At 51.7% G+C, this 12,229-nt stretch overlaps 4 protein-coding genes and 1 non-coding gene across 5 annotated transcripts; 2 read left to right on the top strand and 3 right to left on the bottom strand.

Annotated features, from left to right (window-relative positions):
* Window positions 1-1,276: 1,276 nt before the first annotated feature.
* EI97DRAFT_455527 (uncharacterized protein) lies at window positions 1,277-4,206 on the bottom strand (the record flags this gene model as incomplete). The annotated part of the gene is made up of 7 exons (XM_033800654.1): window positions 1,277-1,820; window positions 1,887-2,991; window positions 3,042-3,502; window positions 3,612-3,675; window positions 3,754-3,805; window positions 3,853-3,876; window positions 3,943-4,206. The coding sequence occupies 7 exons, from the start codon at window positions 4,204-4,206 to the stop codon at window positions 1,277-1,279; spliced, it is 2,514 nt and encodes an 837-aa protein (XP_033656797.1).
* A 234-nt stretch (window positions 4,207-4,440) lies between these two features.
* Window positions 4,441-5,904, top strand: EI97DRAFT_170873 (uncharacterized protein). The gene is made up of 7 exons (XM_033793412.1): window positions 4,441-4,803; window positions 4,860-4,967; window positions 5,021-5,100; window positions 5,150-5,282; window positions 5,334-5,378; window positions 5,427-5,504; window positions 5,554-5,904. Exons 1-7 carry the CDS (start codon window positions 4,675-4,677, stop codon window positions 5,563-5,565), a joined length of 585 nt encoding a protein of 194 aa, XP_033656796.1. The 5' UTR covers window positions 4,441-4,674; the 3' UTR covers window positions 5,566-5,904.
* EI97DRAFT_430354 (multidrug resistance protein-like protein 1) lies at window positions 5,334-9,690 on the top strand. Its single transcript, XM_033797667.1, has 10 exons — window positions 5,334-5,378; window positions 5,427-5,966; window positions 6,013-6,595; window positions 6,643-7,207; window positions 7,263-7,438; window positions 7,490-8,056; window positions 8,102-8,380; window positions 8,432-8,490; window positions 8,536-8,993; window positions 9,043-9,690. Exons 2-10 carry the CDS (start codon window positions 5,692-5,694, stop codon window positions 9,192-9,194), a joined length of 3,114 nt encoding a protein of 1,037 aa, XP_033656795.1. The 5' UTR covers window positions 5,334-5,378; window positions 5,427-5,691; the 3' UTR covers window positions 9,195-9,690.
* Window positions 9,691-10,160: 470 nt separating this feature from the next.
* EI97DRAFT_t20 lies at window positions 10,161-10,277 on the bottom strand. The gene has a single exon. It is a non-coding gene; the product is annotated as a tRNA-Leu (tRNA).
* A 360-nt stretch (window positions 10,278-10,637) lies between these two features.
* On the bottom strand, window positions 10,638-11,874 carry EI97DRAFT_439636 (uncharacterized protein; the record flags this gene model as incomplete). The annotated part of the gene is made up of 2 exons (XM_033799568.1): window positions 10,638-11,236; window positions 11,286-11,874. The coding sequence occupies 2 exons, from the start codon at window positions 11,872-11,874 to the stop codon at window positions 10,638-10,640; spliced, it is 1,188 nt and encodes a 395-aa protein (XP_033656794.1).
* Window positions 11,875-12,229: the final 355 nt, after the last annotated feature.

Below are 12,229 nucleotides of genomic sequence, written 5' to 3'. Positions count from 1 at the left end.
GAGGTCGGGATTGGACGGATGCTGTCCTTATGCGCGGATGACCGTGTATCGCGAACGGCCGGAGACGGACCCAAAGGAAGTTCTGCGTTTTGTATTGGGTCCCGTCGGGTGAATACTGGGGAAATGGACGATGCTACCATAGGACACCGACGAACGGAAAAGCGATGCGAAAGAGTGGAAGGCGATGAGAATGTAAGAATGCGGGGTATTCACCACATCATATCCAGTCTCACAAGTAATAGCGTTCGTGTCAGGTTTGTCGTTAAGTGGCAATATTGAAGTTGTTCCAGCCTTTTTCCCCGCACTCCCTGGGGCGTTCAATTTGCGGTGTGTGCTGTACGCCGGGGGTCGCGTGGACTGGGTAGCAATTGCAAGAACCAACCAGGAAGGGAAGGGGGCTCTGGGGTAATAAGGGTCCTGTACTTCGTAGGGCTGAGGCGTTTTCATTACGCCCCATAACAGAACGCGGCTGTGCAGGGCCACTACAATGCCCTGACGGGTTCGCCCACATGCACAGCCTGGAGTTACATAAGAGCCTTTGTGTCCGCCTTGGCATTGGCTTTTTTAGACTTACGGTTCTGTTGTCGACGACGTCTTCCCTAGGATTACACCGCTCTGGAGTGTTTCGGGTGACGTGTGTAGAAATAGAACATTTTATTTGGGTTGAGTTTGAACAAGCGCGTGCACCAAGGTTCAACAGCTTCAAATCCATGTTTGAACAATAAGCATCTAATCCATAAGAGTTGGAGGTTCCAATTCTACAAGCTTGCCCAAAACATTACGCTTGAATTCGTTCAATCCGCTGCAGATTATTCTGCTGTTTTACTGCTTAGCACTTTTGACATTACGCACAATCTATCTCCTGCTTTGGGAAATCCGCCGCTCTAGCAAACAGTTACGGTTCACGGCCCATATCCACCAAAGCGTTTTTCGCTTCTCCAGTCTAGTCAGGTTGTGACTTGACCGGCATTGCTTCGTTGAGCGCCCTGCTCATGACCGAGAGAACAGCTCTCGACTAGTACTCTGCTGCAATTTTGGTCCAGAGTTGGTAGCGAAGCCTGCGGCGTTCCGATACCGGGTATCGATATCAAGAGAGTTGTACGGCGACCGTGAATGTCATAGTACAAAAAGAAGAGCAAAGAAAAATCATCAAAATCATTACACAGGAGGCGTCATAATATCTAGTGGTCAACGGAACACTCCCATCAACCACTGCGCCAACGCGCTCACGCCTACCTTGGCCCGTTGGCAGCCGTTGGAGCTGTCTTGATGACCACTAAAGATTGAAAGCCGGTAGGTCTATCATGCTGTTGTCTGTTTCCATGAGGCCCATGATATAACGACTCCCAGAAAACCAATCTTCCAATGATTGGTGATTTCCAATGGAAAAGCCGTTTGCATCGACAGCTGAAGGGGCGTGTCCAAAGCCGGTATTTCCCGCCGAAGGGTCCAGAAGGGGCCAATCCACAGTGGGTTCCAGGCCAAGAGCACTCAGGTATGGATCGATTTGGGTGAGGCTGCGGTAATCGATCTGTTCCCCGGTTGTGAATGTGTGCACGGCCGGAGCCCCCAGCGATGCAGTGACAGGTACGCCGATGCTGACTGGGTGTTCCTTGGATTTGGCTTCGAGATACAATCTTGCGACTAATAGAAAATTTTGGCACATCTTCCATAGTCGTTGGGCGCCTTCGGAAACGAAGCGGCAGGACTCAAGGGTATCAACGAAGTCGGAGAGCGTCTTCAGATCTGCGTGCGAGCATGTCGATATGGCATTGCAGAAAAGCACAATGAATGGCGTGAAAGGGGCTTGGAGAATTGACCTAGGGGAGACTCATTAAGACTGCGCCCAGATGCATGCATCCGCCCTGAGACCGGGTTAGACTTACCAGTGGACGTAGCATGACCATATCTCCTCGCATCCCCTCACGTTGAATTGTTTATTGCATTTTTGATGCGCCCTTAAGGCCGCTCGAGCTGCTTCCAGACATTGTGGGCTGAATGTGCCACTGTTTGGGCACACCGCTCGCTCGATTAGCGCGATGGTGGAGTAGTGAAGCACGCAATCAGCATAATAGAAAGTATCGTCGAGATCTCCCATGACTTGGAGGGTTCGCGTGTCTACTTTCTGGTTCTTTGAGATCTCGGGAGAAGCTACAGGTCCAGTAAGCAGGGCAGGTACTGTAAGCACCTCTGATCGGTTTCCGCGACGGGAAGCTCCTGAAAAACGGAAGTCAGTCAACCCCAGGCTCCCACGCTCCGAAAATGCTTGGTTCAAGTTGTCTACAAGTTCTTTCGCGGCCAGTAAGCGCGCTTCGGCCGTCTTCTGGAAAGCAGCCGGACTGAACAGCTGCTCGTACGTGCGGGCCTGCAGCTGTGCGAGCCGAATCCAGTATACTTGCATGCGTGTCATCCTTTCGGCACCCGCAACGGGATAAGGGATATCGCCAACTCCCGGATATGGTAGAGAGATATCCCAGTCCTGAATGGCCGAGGCGCGTCCCAAGCGAAGGGAAAGTGTTTTGTCTAATGTATAGATGAACCAAAAAACGTGTATCTTTGCTGACCGCTCCTCTGGAGTGTCATCTTTCATGCTCGCGAGGCGATGGTAGCCAAGACGCTGGCTTAGCGTGGCTGCAGTTGAGGTCAGAAGCCAGCAGAGAGACGGCTTGCACAGTTCGACGGCGTAAGACGCGGCGAGCATGAGCGCTAGGATGTTCTCAAACGTTGCGGGAAGCCAGAGGTCCAGCTGGGACATGGCAGTATCCATCTGCTTCCGGCATAGCTGGCCGTACCGACTAAGTTCCCTGGCATTCTGCCCTGGAAGTGGATAGGTCGCGAATTCAGAATACATGTGGTACAGTAATCCGAAGATGAGGAGCCGCCGTCCGGCTGGAAAGTCTTCCGGGGCATTCAACGTCTCCTGGAACATAGTCTTTGCATCGTGCAGTTTTAGGAAGGGGAACACGATCGTGAATGACATCGTGGGGTATGCTGCGTTGAGATTAGAGATCGTCTCAGCAGCACATGATGAACCTACTGACCGGTTGCCTTGTCAATGATGTCGTTCACAGAGCCCCATGGAGGCGTATCGAGATTTGCATGGTCCACGTTTGGGACGCTCTGGTTAGAGTGCTCTTCGGCAAGGCCCGATGGAAGGTTGGGTTGTTTATCCCTGCCAACTATACGCTGCAACGAAGCCAAAGCTTCGCGTATATCAGGGTTCTGCCCGATTGAAGGGGTGCTGTCCACTGCCTTCTCGAGAAGCTCTCGGGCATATTCAGACTGAGGATTCAATGCTGTCTCGCCTTCAAATGGCGCGGGCGGCTCTGCAGGCACATCACCAGTGGACCTGGGACTCGGTCCATTCCTACTGCAGCTTGTTTGCCTGCTTTGCTCGGTTATGTTTGTGGGCGAGTTGATACCGTCCAATCTCGCTACGAGACTTTCAAGGAGATGCTCGATGTTGGTAAGACGATTCTCGATGCGGTCAATCTTTCCTTCACTAACGGTGGGTAAGTCTTTCGACTGACAACCATGATGCACAAGCAAATAGGAATCATATTGAATAAGGGTCCGTCCGTATATTCCGTAGGCATAGTGTGACGACTTACTATTCCTCTGAGATGTGCAGTCTCTGTTTTTGGACCTTCTGCGTGGATACAGTGGTCTGGCACCCTGGGATCTATTAGTAAGAGCGCAACAACTGTTGAGAATAATCTAGGACGGATATCCTCTGAGATGACTGCGACTTACTCAGTTTGCTCGCTCTGCAGTTAGAGCAAGGCGTGCGTCGATCACACCGTATCTGTTGCACTCAGCCGATTTGCAGACAGATGGGCCGCTCGTACTCACCTTTCTCGACCGACAATGATCACACTGGTTCAAGTGTCAGCCAAGCAGATTCGGACAAAGAATCGCAATTGCGACTGAGGTTTCGCGGACCGCACGTTGCAGTTGGCCTCTATAGCTACCGAAACCTTCCGGACCGTCGGGAACGACGTCCATTTCGTCCCTCGTCTCCATCGAATTGGCTATTCCTAGTCGCTCATTACTCTGTGTATCGCTCATGCACGCAACCTTGGAAGTGGATGTCCTGGTAGGTTCCGGACGGACAGAGACATTGTTGGTGGTTCGTGACGGGATCCGCGGGCCCGCGGGGTCCGGCCTCTCAATTGCCCAGAGCCAAGACGGCCACCAGATATTCATGTCCCGAGGTCCGTTCCCTCACGTGACGACGACATCGTCAAAGGATCTCCAACTCGCCTGGACAGGATCTCATCCATTCTTCCAATGTGATGGAGAAGTCGGTTGCCTGGAAGGCGCATTGAAGCCTCAATATCAAGATCAATGAGTCATCGATCCGAATTGGATCGCGATTCGAGTTGGATGGATGGAGCTAGGATCGATTGAACCTCATGATATGTAAGACCGAGACTTTTCTACAGGCACCTCAACCAACAGGATCAATACCTATGTAAGACCGAGCATTTTCTACAGCCACCTCAACCAACAGAATCAATACCAAGAATCCAATTTTCGCTTTGCCCGTATTCCTTACCTTTCTACCAATTTCGCCTGCATCCAATTAATCAAAGCGCTCTTTTTCTATAACTTGAGGGGTTATCCAGTCGCAACGATGGATATTCCATCCTGAATCTGTCTTGTTCTATCATCATGGATTCCAGCAACTCTGGTAGAGACACTGGGAGAAGCGAGGCTACGGAGAGCAATGTCGCACGCCCCAAAGGAGCAAAGAATGCGTCGACAGAGGCCAAAGAAACTCAAAGTTCGGGTGCCTATTTTGTAAGTAGTCGTCGTTTAGATGCACTGCGTATCCAGAATATCTGACGTCGCAACAGCGTGTGTTCAGATACGCCACGCGGGCGACCTGGGCCTTGAATGTTGTCGCTTTCATTGCGGCCATCGCCTCGGGCACGCTACTCCCTCTGATGGATTTCGTCTTTGGCGTAAGTTTCCTGGTCAATGGCCGAAGTCATCCAGTCAGCCTTATTTTTGCCAGAAATTCGTCACCGCGTTTACGAACTTTGCGACCGGCGTCATTACGCCTGCAGAGTATAGAGTTGAGATCAACACATTCGCGTAAGCGTGCCCTGATTCCTTGCTATGTCAACTTGTGCTGATGGGCTAGATTGTATTTTATCTATCTTTTTATAGCGAAATTCTGCCTTGTGTACATCCACTCTGCGCTGATTTCAGTTGCGGCAATACGAACGACCAAAGCTCTGCGGATTGCCTTCCTTGAACAGACTCTACGTCAGAATGCATGTAGAGCCTGCTTCCGGTCTTGCGAGCCTGTGTGTTGACCTCGCCAGGTTGCCTTCTTCGACTCTCCGGATGCGGGCTCAGTCACCACACAGGTATTCCAGGCCAAGCGTGATCGTTATGGCGGCTTGCTGATGGTACAGGCAACTACAAATGCCAACAATGTCAACAACGGTATCTCGGAGAAACTGACTTTGACTTTGCAAGGCATTTCCACCTTTGTGCGTACACCCGAACGCAGAACCATCATACTTATAAATGCTAAACCAGGGTTTCATTTAGGTGACGGCTTTCATTGTAGCGTTTGCGGTGCAATGGAAGCTAACGCTGATCGTAATATGCATTGTACCCACCATTCTGATTGTCACTACTATCTGTGTCGGTATAGATACGAAGCAAGAAGCAGCAATGCTTTCGGTATACGCCAAAGCCGGTCAACTCGCTGAGGAGGTATTCGCAACCATACGGACTGTCCATGCCTTCTGGCTCCACCCACTCCTAACGCAGAAGTACGACTCTCTGCTGATCGATGCGAAACGACTCGGAATGAGAAAGTCACCCAATTATGCTGTGCTCTTCTCGGCTGAGTTTTTTTGCGTGTACAGCGGCTATGGCTTAGCTTTCTGGCAAGGCATACGCATGTATTTCAGAGGACAGATTAAAGACTCTGGAGACGTCTTCACGTAAGTTCATAAACATTCGCTGCAGAGACAATAATAACTTCTCCAGTGTTATCCTCGCGGTCGCGCTCGCCGCCACAGCCTTGACTTCCGTTGCTCCTCAGATACTCACCCTCACGAAAGCTTCATCGGCAGCCGCTGAGATGTTTCGTATGATCGATCGCAAGTCGGAGATTGATCCGCTCTCCGAAGAGGGTATCATACCGAGCCAGTGTACGGGACATATCGATATTCAAGACGTCCATTTTGCATACCCCACACGACCGGATGTACCCATCCTCAAAGGTTTGAGCCTCTCCATACCCGCCAAGACGACGTGTGCAATCGTGGGTCCATCCGGATGTGGGAAATCAACCATTATCGGCTTACTGGAACGGTGGTACGATCAAGCAAGTGGCACCGTACTTCTAGATGGCGTCGACATCCGAAAGCTGAACGTGAGATGGCTGCGGACTCAAATGCGACTTGTGCAGCAGGAACCGGTACTGTTCAGCGGCACTGTCTACGAAAATGTTGCTCTGGGACTATGGGGCACGGAAAAGGCGGGTCTTCCGGAAGCAGAACAACGTGCACTGGTCGAGCGGGCCTGCAAGGAGGCGTATGCCGACGAGTTCATTGAACGGCTTCCAAAGGTGCGTCTTCCCCAACGTACATTTCCCGGTAGATTAACCGCCACAAGGGTTACGACACTCAAGTGGGTGAACGGGCAATGATGCTCAGTGGAGGTCAGAAGCAGAGGATGGCCATTGCTCGCTCAATCGTTTCCGACCCGAAAGTCCTACTCCTGGACGAAGCGACCAGCGCCCTTGATCCGAAAGCAGAGAAGATAGTACAGATGGCTCTTGACCAGGTTTCAGAGAAACGGACAGTTATCAGCATCTCGCACAAGTGCTCCACCGTTCGAAATGCCGACAATATTGCAGTCATCTCAGGCGGTGTCATCATCGAGCAAGGCGGGCATAGCGATTTGATGGAAGCCAACGGAGCTTATGCTCGTTTGGTGAAGGCACAAGATCTTGGAGACGGAGATGAGGACCGCCATGATATCAACGCAGATGGCAAAGAGGATACCCTGGTTCGTACCCATACTCAGGCAACCTCAGTACACGGCGAAGGCCAGGTCACAGTGGAGGGTGGGAAGAAGCCAAACCATAGTCTGCTTAAGTGCATCGCCATTGTCTTTTGGGAACAACGGTATCTATGGCACTGGTTCCTCGTTCTCGCAATTGCTTCCGCCCTGGGAGGTAAGTCACTTCGCTGGAGAGATGCGTTCTGCACCCCAGGCTTACCTCCATGCAGGGCTCACTTTTCCGGCGCAAGCAATCCTCTTTGCAAAAGTCGCCCAAGCCTTCGAGCTCCCACCTCATCGTGCGCAATCCCAGGGAGACTTTTATTCCCTGATGTTCTTCACAGTAGCTTTGGGGAATATCGCCGTCTACGGGACCATAGGTTGGGGAAGCAATATCATCGCTCAAGTAAGTTGATGGCTTGGCCTCATGTCGCGCCCTGAGCTGACGCGTATCCAGAATGTCTCCAGGAGATATAGAAAGGAGATCTTCGAGCTCATACTTAAACAAGACATGGACTTTTTCGACAACACAGAAAACGCCTCCGGGGCGCTTGCATCGAATCTCTCCGTATACCCAAACAATCTGGTCGAATTATTGGGCTTTAACGTCATGCTCATATTCATCAACGTCGTCAACGTGGTGTCAAGCTCGATTCTGGCACTGATTGTCGGATGGAAACTTGGCTTAGCCGTCGTTTTCGGTGCGCTGCCACCCTTAATTCTTTCCGGTTACGTGCGCATACGGCTCGAGTATAAGCTGGAAGAACAAACTACCAAAAGGTTTTCCCAGAGTGCTGCTCTTGCCGCTGAAGCCGTTTCGGCCATACGGACGGTGTCCTCGCTCGCTCTTGAGAGACAGATCCTGGAACAATACGAAAATCGTCTCCATGGTGTTGCAAAACGATCCATGAAAAGCCTGACCTGGACCATGTTCTGGTACTCGTTGACTCAGTCGATATCGTTTCTCGCAATGGCGCTTGGCTTTTGGTACGGTGGGAGACTCATCAGTTATGGCGAATACACTGTAAGCCCTATCCTATGCGTGAATTCCGCCATCTAACACCTGCAGACACTGCAATTCTTCATGGTATTCATTGCCGTAATCTTCTCAGGAGAGGCGGCAGCAGCTTTCTTCTCGTACTCGACAAGCATGACAAAGGCTCAAACAGCGGCCAACTATGTCTTCTGGCTTCGGGGCCTCAAGCCGGCGGTAGAGGAAGACTCATCGAAACCGCCGCATAGGGACGAGAAAGGAGGAGAGGGGCCTGCTGACATTGCTGTCGATGACCTGACTTTCAGCTACAAGAGCCGCCCTAATACCAAAGTGCTAGAGGGTATTTGTGTGGATGTGAGACTTGTGAGCATTGCCATCACCTGCTCTCTTACTAATCTCTCGTAGGCTCCACCGGGCAAGTTTCTGGCTATGGTTGGTGCTTCCGGGTGCGGCAAATCTACAATGTGAGTTCAGTTGCGTGACCTAAGGCTGTTCCCTGACCTCGGCAGGATTGCTCTGCTGGAGCGCTTCTATGACCCCACATCAGGGCGCATAACCTGCGACGACCGTGACCTCATTGACCTCTGTCCGCGCAAGTACCGAAATCGCATTGCTCTAGTTCAGCAAGAACCTGTCCTATACCAGGGCTCTATCCGTGACAACATCGCAATGGGACTTGGAGGTGATGCCACACATGCTCAGGTCGAAGATGCGGCCCGCCAGTCGAATATCTACGAGTTTGTTACCTCTCTACCCGAAGGTTTTGGCACACAGTGTGGCACTCGTGGGACTCAGTTGTCTGGTGGTCAGAAGCAGCGAATCGCGATTGCCCGAGCTCTCATTCGACAGCCGCGGTTGTTGCTCCTTGATGAGGCCACGTCGGCGTTGGATACTGAGTCGGAAAGAGTCGTGCAGGCGGCGTTAGAGAGGGCACAATCGGGGAGAACCACGATAGCGGTCGCGCATCGTAAGTAGACGTTGCACTGCAGGAGTATAAACATGCTAATGTCGATCAGGTCTCAGTACGATCAAGGATGCCGATACCATTGTCGTGTTCGCGAAGGGCAAGATCGCAGAGATGGGCACCCACGCTCAACTGCTTGCAAAGAGGGGAATGTATTATGAGATGTGCCTTGGACAGAGTTTGGACAAAGGCATCCAAGCATGAGCGGAGGATGGGCCCTGGGCCGGGGAACACACCTCCATTGACCCCGCTTGTAGGTCGCCGTTTCATTATGTTTTCGTAGGTTAGAGTTGTATACTGTTCTGTATTAGGAATATCCAATAGATCCAGGCAATGGACTGTCCTCCAGCCCTATCAGTCTCAATGCGGACCCTTCGACAGCCGACTGACAGCCGACTGACCTGCAATGCGCCATGTTCCAGGACTGTTCCATGCCGGAGAATCGCTTGGTAAGCTTGACGGGAGCGGCATGAATTTCAGACTGTCCGAAGCTTCAAATCTTTGGAACGGGAAGTGCCCGGAGGGAATTACTTTGTAGCTCCACTTCTTTTCCAAGTCTTCGTCAGTAATAGCATCCTCAAAAATTCCCCAGCGGGATGACGACTAGATCCGCATGCAACATGAAACAAATGTTTAGGGCCTGTTCGGTGTCCAGTTCCATTTCTCCTCAGAAGGGTACAGGGGCCCTAGACAATACGCAGGCGCTAGCCTAGGGGGGGCAGAGAAATAGAGGCTCTATTTTAGAAAAACACCTCCTAAGGTCCTTTACAGAAATAAGGCAGAGCAATTCCACGTCCATAAACAGCCCGCGTAAGCGCTAAACAGGGCCTTATTTACTAGCGTAAATGGAGCCTCTATTTCTCGTGCTAAGTAGGCACGTAAGGGCTAAAAGGTAGTTTTTTACGAAATTTATCAGCAACTTAGCAAATCTCGGCGGTTTTTTTAAAATGGAGCCTTGAAATAGAGCCTCCATTTCGCGAACCGAACAGGCCCTTAGAGTGTCCTGGTTCCATGACAACAAGAACCTTTCGATCACACATTTTTGTCATGATCAGTCGGCCACGCAGCAAAGTTGGGTCTCGTAACAAATAATTGACTTGTCGATCGAAGCTCGTACCGATTCATAGTCCCTTGGGTAGCGCGCGGGAAAAGGTTTAAAAAAAAGAATGTTGTCAAGAGTGGGATTCGAACCCACGAAGGTTGCCCCATACGAATGCTGTGAATTCCTGAAGGAATCCAAGTTGTTAAAACTTGAGTCGTACGCCTTAACCGCTCGGCCATCTTGACCTGTGATTTCGTAAAGTTTTCCTTGAAAATTTTCTTGATAAGCCAAGTTTTCCAACCCTGCTCCTTGGCACCTCTCTGGAACACTCTATATCCCTCATTCTCGTAATGGACAGCAAACTGCAGACCAGATCGAATGAAGAGGTGGTGGTCTGTTGCGGTGGAGATATGTTGGGAAGAAATCTTGTATGAATGCATCTCGACAGACTTGCTCCAGGTTTGTCGTGTGGGAGCCGCTGCGAGGGCCATTATTCTAGCTCTGGTCGAAAATGAAAGCTTGCCTCCTTGCGCCAATGACCATTACCCTCAATACCACTCTCAATGTCCTCCTCTCTCGTCCCATACTTCGACGCATCCACGCCATCACCGAGGATACCCTCGACTATCCCCGCTTCGGTCCAAAACTCCCAACCCCTCGACCGTAACACTACTTCCCTTCCTCGCCTCGTCGTCCACAGCCCCCGACTCCTCTCGCCCAAGGTAGTCTTGCTCCCGCTGCATTTCCTCCATGTACTTGATCCGCTCCTGCCTAGCCTTCTCCTGCAGCTCACCGAACGGATCAAACCGCTCACTGACGGGGTCTTTGAACGGATTCTTGATCCACGACCCCCGATCCGTCAACGTCGTTGATCTCGGCCTCCCACGCAGCATATCGTACGCTTTGTTCAGCGGAGGATCGGCGAATGGATTCGGCGTCGGCTGAGGATCCGGGATACGCGATCGCGCCTTGTCCGTGGAGACGGTTTCGGGCCGCTGATATTCTGCGGCTGCAAACAGGGAGTTTGTTGTTGTCGTCGTCGTGCGGGTAAGGTGCGACGAGTGCACCATTTCTGGGGCTTGTAAACCACCCGGATTCGGGCCAAATGTGTCTCCATCCTCGGTTTGCCGCATTTGGTCCTCCTGTTTGGCCCGGCGCCGTTTACGCAACCAGAACAGAAGCCCTACGAGTACTGCTATTGTTCCTGCGTGGAATTAGTCGTTGGTCTCCAAAGCCAAACAATTGGAACGAACCTAGTACTGTGAGGGTCACCAGTGCCGCTTCCGCCCCTTTACTGAGGCCTTTTGAATGCGCATCATGGGGCAGTGTCCTCTGTGGTGGACTTGTGTCTGCGCTAGCTCCTCCAGATCCGACTCCCGGAAGCGCTGTAGACGTAGGAGAGGCTGGCAGTGTTAATGTTGTCGTGGGTGTAGTAGGCGACTCGGACGGAAGAGGAAGAGCTAGGTTAGGCGGGTTTCCACCGTCATCAACCACTGAAGGAGGCCTGGTGACGTGTGGCGGTGAACTTATTTGAGAGCTGGATCCGGTCTGAGAAGGTTGAGTAGCTGTTGTTGTTGTTGCATCCGGAGCAGTGGACGCCGGTGCTTTCTCCTTGTCGCCTTCCTGTCCTTCCTTCTCGCCGTCTTCCTTTTCTTCCTCCCCGTTCAAGGCTGGCGACGTGGAAGGGCTATCGGGCGAGTCCGGTCCAGGTGTGGTACCGACAGAATCTGGGCTCTCTGGCCCTTCTTCTCCATCTTCCGCCTCGGCAGGGACAGTTGGCGTGGCAGTCTGCCTTGGAAGAAGCACCAGTGGCGGTGGACGTCTGCGTTGTGAAAGAGGCATGACAGGTTATGATTATAGATGATTTCGACAGATGGCCACGTTCGGTGAGTGAAAAGTGTATAATGATTACGGCGTCTATAAGAGCCTTCGAGGCCACGAAACGAAGGTCCGCTCAACGGATGGAGAAAGTCAAAGAAGAACGAAATAGGACCACCACCCAACACCAGGGCAGGAGTGGAAAACAGAAAGAGGCCGTTGAGAAACGGGAGTCCGAATGCTTTACAAGACCATGCATTTGCTGATACCCAGGCTCCGCTTCATCGAGCGTTAGAAGTTCCCGCGCGCACGGGTTGGTTTGAGGCTTAATTCGACGCGTCAACATGGCGAGTTGGAATGGAGCTGCTCTTATCTTGAG

The sequence above is a fragment of the Westerdykella ornata genome (genome assembly GCF_010094085.1).
Source record: "Westerdykella ornata strain CBS 379.55 unplaced genomic scaffold EI97scaffold_3, whole genome shotgun sequence".
NCBI lineage: Eukaryota > Fungi > Ascomycota > Dothideomycetes > Pleosporales > Sporormiaceae > Westerdykella > Westerdykella ornata.
The sequence above is the reverse complement of the archived record's forward strand: the minus strand, read 5'-3'. Positions and strand labels throughout refer to the sequence as shown.

What these genes read in the sequence shown, in the direction of transcription:
- EI97DRAFT_170873 (XM_033793412.1), top strand. Translation starts at nt 4,675, where the DNA reads ATGGATTCCAGCAACTCTGGTAGAGACACTGGGAGAAGCGAGGCTACG. An exon ending in AACAGACTCTACGTCAGAAT is followed by an intron (nt 5,283 to 5,333) that starts GCATGTAGAGCC and finishes TGACCTCGCCAG; the next exon opens with GTTGCCTTCTTCGACTCTCC. An exon ending in CGGGCTCAGTCACCACACAG is followed by an intron (nt 5,379 to 5,426) that starts GTATTCCAGGCC and finishes CTGATGGTACAG; the next exon opens with GCAACTACAAATGCCAACAA.
- EI97DRAFT_430354 (XM_033797667.1), top strand. Translation starts at nt 5,692, where the DNA reads ATGCTTTCGGTATACGCCAAAGCCGGTCAACTCGCTGAGGAGGTATTC. An exon ending in GACTCTGGAGACGTCTTCAC is followed by an intron (nt 5,967 to 6,012) that starts GTAAGTTCATAA and finishes TAACTTCTCCAG; the next exon opens with TGTTATCCTCGCGGTCGCGC. An exon ending in GAAGCAATATCATCGCTCAA is followed by an intron (nt 7,439 to 7,489) that starts GTAAGTTGATGG and finishes ACGCGTATCCAG; the next exon opens with AATGTCTCCAGGAGATATAG.